The sequence below is a fragment of the Gasterosteus aculeatus genome, chromosome 10, assembly GCF_964276395.1.
Source record: "Gasterosteus aculeatus chromosome 10, fGasAcu3.hap1.1, whole genome shotgun sequence".
Classification (NCBI taxonomy): Eukaryota; Metazoa; Chordata; class Actinopteri; order Perciformes; family Gasterosteidae; genus Gasterosteus; species Gasterosteus aculeatus.
In genome coordinates this window covers 2,538,022-2,546,631 of record NC_135697.1, presented here as the reverse complement: position 1 = coordinate 2,546,631, position 8,610 = coordinate 2,538,022, and the positions used below count along the sequence as shown (strand labels likewise).

General features: G+C 54.3%; 1 protein-coding gene across 3 annotated transcripts; it reads right to left on the bottom strand.

Annotated features, from left to right (window-relative positions):
- Nucleotides 1-1,686: 1,686 nt before the first annotated feature.
- On the bottom strand, nt 1,687-8,464 carry tcf19l (transcription factor 19 (SC1), like). Of its 3 annotated transcripts, none has more exons than XM_078080727.1 (7): nt 8,072-8,464; nt 7,713-7,783; nt 6,894-7,656; nt 5,124-5,293; nt 3,957-4,374; nt 3,360-3,858; nt 1,687-3,219 (listed from the first exon to the last, which is right to left on the bottom strand). In XM_078080727.1, exons 3-7 carry the CDS (start codon nt 7,267-7,269, stop codon nt 2,868-2,870), a joined length of 1,815 nt encoding a protein of 604 aa, XP_077936853.1. In that variant the 5' UTR covers nt 7,270-7,656; nt 7,713-7,783; nt 8,072-8,464; the 3' UTR covers nt 1,687-2,867. The 3 variants fall into 3 exon arrangements, with proteins under 3 accessions (XP_077936853.1, XP_077936854.1, XP_077936855.1); XM_078080728.1 differs by having other exon boundaries at nt 8,231-8,421; XM_078080729.1 differs by having other exon boundaries at nt 7,713-7,778; nt 8,231-8,420.
- Between the last annotated feature and the right edge of the window lie 146 nt (nt 8,465-8,610).

The following is an 8,610-nucleotide window of genomic DNA, read 5'->3' as shown; positions in this document are numbered from 1 at the left end:
ATCTGCAGAGCCCTGATGACAGATAGAGGGGAAATGGCCGTGTGTGTGTGTGCGTGTGTGTGTGTGTGTTAGACAGGCCAGAGAGCGGCTGGATGAGGAGAATAGGCTGGTACAGTTTGCAGTCCTGTGCTTTCATTTCGATGTGATCTCTACCTTTTACCAGCGGGAGGCAAGATGGAAACACTCTCATGTGTGACTGGTGTGTGTCCTCTATCTGCAACCCACCACACACACACACACACACATTCTGTCAGTTTCACATGAACAGAACCAGCTCCCTCTCCCTCTCTGTCCGTGCATCATTAGGGGAAAGGTGCTGGCTTTTACTCCCCCATTCTTTTTTTTTTTTTATAAAAAGACTGGGAGAGAAAGGGGGGGATGTTGCTATGGCAACAGTTTGTACAAATGTAATTGTGTCCCTTCACCTTCTGCAGGTCAACGCAGCGGCTCCGTAATCTCTCCATCTCCTCCTTACCTCGGCCACAGGTGTATTACAGCGTAATGGCTCTACTGAACAAACGTGCTGCCTGAGCACAGGCTGATTCCATGACCTCGACCTGTGTGTGTGTGTGTGTGTTTGCTCGGTCTACTTCCTAACTTTGAAGAATAAACAGGCCGCAATTAAAACTGAACAAATTCACGAACAGCTGAATAAACTTTGTAGTTATGTACAAATAAATTGTTCAAAAGTAGACAAATACGGATGAAGGGTAACCAGGGTCGTCTGACTTGAATAACTTCCCATGTTTTAGGATACAGTTGGCTTGTATGTTCATAGTTTGGGAACTATAACATTTATACATAACGTGACCTGCGTAGCGGCTTAAAACCTCGCTGGTCGAACGTGTGGAGGTCCAGCTGGACGTCGGGGGGCTCCGCGTAGAAAAGGGCCCCCCGCTGCCGTTTGCCCGGCCTAAATGAAAGCGTCTCAGCTTGCGGGTAACTGTCCCCCTTCCTCCGGGAGAACGGCCTCCGAGCGTCGGGTCGGACAAGGGGACAACGTGTACGTCTCTGTCCTCCTTACTGCACCACTGGTCACCAGTCCGCTGACAACGCAGCATTCTGTGTGACCACATGCAGGGAAAGAGCCGCGATAAGACCAATCCCTTCTGACCGCGAGATGATAAAACCGTAAATCTGCTGTGATCCGTCCAAAGACATCAGTATCCAGAGAGATAGCATCTCAGTCTGGGATCACACGGCTTCCCTACAGGCAACACAAAGGGCCCCGGGGACAGAAAGAGAATGGACATTTCTAATATTGTTTCATCAATCGAGCAGCGTGGGAGAGAGTGAAAGAGATGAAAAGCGTTTTAGTTCACAGCCTCTCTGAAGACGACAGACAGACAAAGATCCCGTTGGTACGTTCTTTATTTCTTCCCCATAAACTGCTTTTGATCCTCCAAACCAACATTTTTCTGTGTTTCGGGGGGGAGAGATAACGTGAGAGTTCTGTGGAGTCCTCGGGGGGGGCGTCTCCGGGGGGCTTCCATCCCAAACAGGGGTTTGCACCGTAAAGTCAAGCAGTGCGAGGAGCCAAAGGAATCCACGGTGACGGCGGGACGCGCCGCGCCGGGTGGAACTTGGAGGCTGTTGGTCTTGAATGAGACAGAATGTCCTCAAACAAGACAGATGTGGGGAAAAGGGACGTTAAAATGACTCACAAATCGACAAACAAGACGCGAATCAGTAAAAGCAGAAAGCTCTTGTTCTCGGTTGAGAAGCTCCAACCTGCAGTTTATTTATTCACCAGATAAATGATTATTGATCATATTAATAGTTTGTTGTGTTTCATCTGCCTGGTCTCAACAGTGAGCTTTGGGTTTTTATCCTCCACCATTAGTCCCTCTTCAGTGGCTGATGAAGACTGCGGACAAATCCCCCTACTTAACTATTAAAAAAGCCACAGACAATAAACGATACGATACACTTTTATGGGTGATGACAAAGAACGTTGAATCTTTGTTTAAGAAGTTTAAGGAACAGCTAATGGGGATTTGATATTTGGACTTAATAATTAAGAGCCAGTGTCATTGGGCTGTAGCCAATAATTGGTCTTAAATCTGCCATTACGGTTTAAAAGAAATACATTTTATTTTTTTATTTTTGAATTACTCAAGAATATATATATATTTTTGTACATTTTCTCCAACTTGAAACTCCCCCTGAAAAAACCCGCATAGTGGTATGATGAAAGTAAAAACCAGACAGACAAACTATATGTTCTATTATCTGGTTGGCTCCTCCCCATTCAGGTGAGACAGGTGAACTGCTCCGATAGGCTGTTTGTAACCAGGTGAGCTAAAGGTGCTGAAGACAAGAGAACCTGGAGTTCTCCCCTCTGAGGAGCACCACAGCAAAAAGTGTGTGAGAGACAGACAGAAAGGATGTTGTTTGGCCCCCCCGACAAGTTCTGACCCCCCCCCACTAGTTGGACCACGCGTCAAACTAACAAAATGATCTCGCAGCTGCTTCCTACAAGTGCTTGAAACATTTGATTATCACCGTGGCCCCCGGGCGCCGCCGCCGCCCGCCGCCAACACGCGCCCCCGGAGTTCTTGTGTGTCTTTGCAGACATCAGCGGCGAGGAGGGAGAGCACAAGCGTCCGTTTCCTCGTGGCCACGTAAAACAAAGGTCACTGAAGGTCGCCGCACCTGAACGTCTCTGCAAGTGGCGCGTGGACCACTCATGGCGCATGAGTGGTCCACGCTGCTCAGGAGCATCTCGCAGCAGCGGCACCGTTAAAGCCTAAAAACTGAAGGGAACTGCTTTTTGTGGGTGGGGTGTGGGTGCGGGGGGGGTGGTGGGTTGGGGGCGGGTGGTGCCGCGGTTAGCGTCTCACTCTCCATCGCCACAAGGCGCCCCGTCAGCGGCAGCCGCAGTGGAAGTCGGCGTTGGGGTCCCTCAGCAGCTTCTTGCGGTCCACGTGCAGACAGTCTATGTGGTACCAGCCGTCGCACACGTCGCACTGGATCCACTGCACCGTGTCCTGCTGGGGCAGCCGGCACCGCGGCGCCGCGCACGGCTCCACCGCCCCGCTCGCCGCCCCACCCTCCTCCTCCTCCTCCTCTTCCGACGAGGAGGAGGAGGAGGACGAGGAAGAAGAGCCCGAGGAGGAGGAGGAGGCAGAGGAGGTGGAGGAAGAGGAGGAGGACGACGGGGAGGGCAGGGAGGGCCGGGGGGGCAGCGGGTGCTTTCTGGGGCGGCCTCGTCGCTTACTGCGAGGGGAAGAGGGAGATTTGATGACATCACATCGATCAACTCAAACACTTTTGTCGCTCTGTGTTTATTTACTCAGATTACAGTCATTTAGTTTGTTATCATCATCATCATCATCATCATCATCGCGGCGTCTCACCTGGCGGGGAGGTGAAACCGGTTGAATTGCACGCGGCCTCGCTCGTCCGTGCGGATCCGCACTGAAGGCGAGGCCAGGCTGTAGTTCTCCCCTCCGACCACCAGGGGGGAGAACACCGGGGAGCTGTGAGCCCTCCGGCGGCCCCTCTGCGCCGCCGGGGGGCCGTGCGGCGCCCTCTGCTGGCGGAAGGCGGAGATGTTGCTGTGCACCACCGTCTGGACGCGGCGCAGCGACTGCACCTCCTGCTTGTGCAGCGCGGCGTTGCCCAGCGACACCTGGAAGTGGTGGTTGAGTCGGCTGTTGGTCATGGCGCCGTGGAAGCTGCCGATGGTCCTGATGCCGACGGGGAGGGGCTTGGCCCCCAGCGGCCGCCGGACGTCCTCGTGGCTCTTGGGCTGCAGGAGCGGCGGAGAGCCCAAGCTCTCCGATTCAGACTTGTAGAGGCGCCGCCGCTTCTTCCCCCTCGAGCGCGGGACGTCCTCCGCGAGGACCGCCGGAGCTGGACACCAAAAAGGAGAACCAAAACTCGTTATTCTCCTTTTTACCCATTTGCGCTCTTGCCGCTCTTGGCGTTTTTGCGGGTTTTCACTACTTCACCTAAGAGCGGCGCCGCGCCTCCCCGGCTGCCGGGCTCGTCGGAGCTGTCGTCCTCCAGAAGCACCGTGTGGGCCGACTTCCTCCGGTTCCTCGAGGTCGGCTGCGGGACCTTGGCAGAGGGCGCCGAACCCGCCGGCGAGAACGACGGCGGCGTGGAGGGCGGCAGCAGGGAGGACAGGCCGGCGGCCAGGGGCGGCGAGGAGGAGGAGGAGCAGCCGGGGTCCGAGGCGGTGCCGCCCTGGCTGAGGCCCCGCTTGAAGGTCCAGGCGCTGCCCTTCATCTTACTCAGGCTGCCGATGGAGCTGAGGATGACGGTGGCCCGGTTGATGGACAGCTTGGACAGGTCCAGGTTGGCGGCCTCCTTGCGGTCCAGGTTGGTCCTGATGCGGTTCTGCAAGTCGGAGGAGAAGGTGCCCGCCTGGGAGACGTGGCACAAGAACCCGAATTACAAACATCCACCAGGAGCTTTAATCATTGCAAATAAACACAATCAAAAGACTAAAAGACGGTCTCAGGTCTTTGCTGCGTCCCTCCCCAGGAACCCGCGTACATCATTCTCAACTGCTTCTTTTTTAGGGTCCTCAAACAGCTGGTTCCTTTGTTCGGGCTGAATGATAACTAGTCATGGATGTCCCAGTTCTGTTGTGAGGGCGGGACAAGCTCTGAATCACCATCAAACAATAACCGGGGGCTTCACACACTTCTGTTCCTGCACAGCTGCATGTGAATCTGCCCGAGGAGATTAGGAACCGGATAATTGTGTTGGATAGTTCTGAAATATTAAATACAAAAACAGCAAGAGGCACCGACTTCATTAAGCCATCGCCCGTGGAGTGATGAGTGCATGAAAAAACACAGAGAACTGGCTAACAGCATCCTTCACAGCAGCAGAAAGGGCCGTGTGCATTTTCCACTAAAGTCATAAATATTGTGTATTTTTTGTGTATAACCATGAGTGGTTATTGTTATCGGTTTCACATGTTCAGGTTCAGGATGCACGACGACATGCAGCTTATCCAGGTGAAGCTGCTGAAGCACCAGAATCCGTCTCAGTGGAGACGCTGAGCTCATGATCCGCCACGTCTCCCTTCCTCATCCCAGCGTACATCAACTTGAAGTTATTTTGAAAATAACGCAAGCTACCAAAGAAAAAGGAAGAGAGATTACCTTTGGAATTGTGATGGCGTCGAAGTCTAGCGGGCGAACCTTGACCTTCTGGAAGAGGAAGTAGAACTCGGGGCTCCCGGAAGTGGACTGGCCCCCGAAGGTCAGCGTGTCGCCGTCTGAGAGCTCCCACTGGACGCCGGCCTGCAGGCGGCCCTCATTCACCCAGGTGCCTTTCAACCCCACAGCAGGAGACGCTTTCATTACCTCGCAGACACGGTCACATGATCAGCCCCAGGAAACCCAAAACTGATTACAGCATTATCAATAATAATAAGGAGTAATAAATGAGGTGCGTTTACAGTGGAGGGGAAAGGAGGACGGGCGCAGAGTGGAGGAGCTGAAAGGTACCGACCGAATCCAACGGCACAAAATATCAAAACACGCGCAAATACCACGATGTCATTTCACTGGAAACACAAACGGCTGCTAAACGGACTGTGAAAGCACTGGAGCGCGCTCCCTGATCAGCAGCCGGAGGCCACGCCCCCCCCAACACGTTGGAGCCGGCGGTGGAGCCGGTCCAACGGGGTCTGAAGGAGAAGCACGTCTCAGGGGGAGGACACCACTCGTCCTCGTTGGAAGAGATAAACAACGCTGATGTTCATTGTCGTACCTGCAAACCCACAAGGGTTGAAAACGGGGTGCGTGCCACTGAATGACATCATCGCCTAACTCACATAGTTGTAACGGATCAGGATTCACTCTCAACGCGTCGTGCTTCTCCTTGCGTCACTCCAATCTCGCTGCAGTGACCCCCCCCCACAGATAAAAACTCTCTGGATCTGCACGATTCACGTGGATGATCTATTTTGATTCCAAAACTGAGAATTTCGCCGAAAAGCAATACGATTGCAGTTATGCATTTTTCACCATACTCCGACCTCCAGTCCCTCAGGCCTCAGTCCAGAATCACAAGAACACAAGTCCATACTTGTGTTCTTGGGAGTCTGGACTGGGAGAACACAAGTCCATACTTGTGTTCTTGGGAGTCTGGACTGGGAGAACACAAGACCATACTTGTGTTCTTGGGAGTCTGGACTGGGAGAACACAAGTCCATACTCGTGTTCTTGGGAGTCTGGACTGGGAGAACACAAGTCCATACTCGTGTTCTTGGGAGTCAGGACTGGGAGAACACAAGTCCATACTTGTGTTCTTGGGAGTCAGGACTGGGAGAACACAAGTCCATACTTGTGTTCTTGGGAGTCTGGACTGGGAGAACACAAGTCCATACTTGTGTTCTTGGGAGTCTGGACTGGGAGAACACAAGACCATACTTGTGTTCTTGGGAGTCTGGACTGGGAGAACACAAGTCCATACTCGTGTTCTTGGGAGTCAGGACTGGGAGAACACAAGTCCATACTTGTGTTCTTGGGAGTCAGGACTGGGAGAACACAAGTCCATACTTGTGTTCTTGAGGAACGGCCATTGACCCCCGGAACAAGTCAGACGGCGTGAACTTGGATTTGCCACCGTGGAACCTTTAGCCCCACCTCCTTTGTCAGGTATATTCAAGTGAGGTTTTGGACTCCAAGGCCGACTTTCTTAGCTCGCATTCAGAAACGGGCCCCTGGTCGCTATGGTTACCGCTGGCCCCTACGACAGTCAGGCGACAGGCGCTGGCAATTCAGCAGGAGACATATGGTTGTTTCCCCGTAGAAGAATTTAGATTTCTTGTAAGAGGATGTGTAACGTCCTTCCCTCTCCTACAAAGACTGTAGAGGTGTGTGTGTGTGTGTGTGTTAATTGTTAATCTGTGACCCTTCTCTCACCATGACTGCTCCTGTCCTTGACGTGGACCTTCCAGCCCTCCTCCGGCTGCGCGGCGGCGGCGGCCCCCTCGCCCGCCTCCCTCTCGACGTGCAGCTCGGCGTGGATCCGCGACACCGAGGTCGAGTCCAGCGTGACGTCGCACAGCTCCGCCGCGCGGCCCAGCCGAAACACCGAGTGGCTGAGCGCCGGCCTGAACGTGTACAGGTCCCTGGCCGAGTCCCCGGCTGACGAGCCGATCCGCAGCAGCTGGAAGCACGGCTGCGCCCCCGACGCCATGACCGGGTCGTTTGGTTGTTTCCCGCCGCAGAGCGCCCGCCTGCCCGCTCCCTGAGGCCACCTCTCTTTGCCGGGCCCTGACTTACAGGAGGCCGCCATCCATCGCGGGACGCAACTCTTAGCCAGTGGTACGGGAGTTAGGATGAAGACATTGCAGCGCAGAGGGCAAACACGAAGCTCGCCGGCCAGGTGGAATATTGAGCCTGCATGAAGGTTACGGGCCGGCGGAGCCGCTGTGACCAACAGCTCTTTGCATCAGCACAGAAAGCGTGACCTGCTGCCCTCGTTGCAGATGCATAAATAAATAACGAGGGAATGCTGATCTGTGTATGAGTTGGTGACTGGTGGAAATGAGCTTCTGCACTCAGGAGATCACATGGGCAGATCCCCCCGTGGAGCGGAGATGTGTGGAGAATAAAAGAGCTGGAGGTCTAACTTCAATGTCTCCAGTTTAAACAGCCGTCACCTGAGCCTGTGTGTGTGTGTGTGTGTGTGTGTGTGTGTGTGTGTGTGTGTGTGTGTGTGTGTGTGTGTGTGTGTATAGTGATGTATGTGAGATTAAAATCCCAAACTCTTGCCATCTGTTGACATCGGAACAGCTGTGGCGTCTGATCTGAAAGAAAACAAAGCAAAGCCTTGAAATGAAATTTTAAAAAAGTTTTTCCTAATTGACGCATATAAATCGAAAAAGATTTCAATGAACGCTATTCACTTGATACAAAGAACACATTTAATCCCGGGCTCGCGCCCGGCGGTTCTACAGCGGGACTGTCACCCGTAGCGCGCTGCTGCGCGCGCCGCGTGCCGCGCGTCAGCTGCACGCGGCGCGCACCACGGGATCGGCGCACAAAGCGAGACGCGCGGAGCCGCAGAAAAGCTCGTTTTAGGGAGGAGAACTTACACATCCGGGCACCAGCTGCGGATATACCTGCCCGCGCGGAGCGACGCGCTGAACGGGGTCGCGCGGTCCTGGCTTCTAGCTTGTCAGGTCTCAAACGGGACCAAAGTAGCTGACGTTAGTTCCGTGTGGGACGGAAGGAAAGTCAAGGCGGCCGCTTACATCAACGACACATCCCTCGCTGCTGCGCCTCCACTTCCCGCCGAGGAAACGCCGTCCGCCGCCCCACCCGCGGCTCCGGCGGCCGGACTTTCAAAGCGGGTCCGAAGGATCGTTTCCGCGGCGCTTTTTGTTTTGTTCGGCCGGGCGTCCGTTGTGGCTCATTCGTCTTCTTCCCGGGAGGAAGTCCTTTGAAATTTGGCGCGCCCGTCGCGGGACTTCCTCACGCTAGAACCCACGTCACTTCCTGCTCCGCCCCTATTGGCTGACGGCCAGGCCGCTTCAGCGGGAGAAGGTCGGGCCCGCGGGGGGCGGAGCAGATCCCAATGGTGGAGGAAGCACACAGTCTATGGGAACTAGTTGAAAAAGTTCAAATGTTCAGT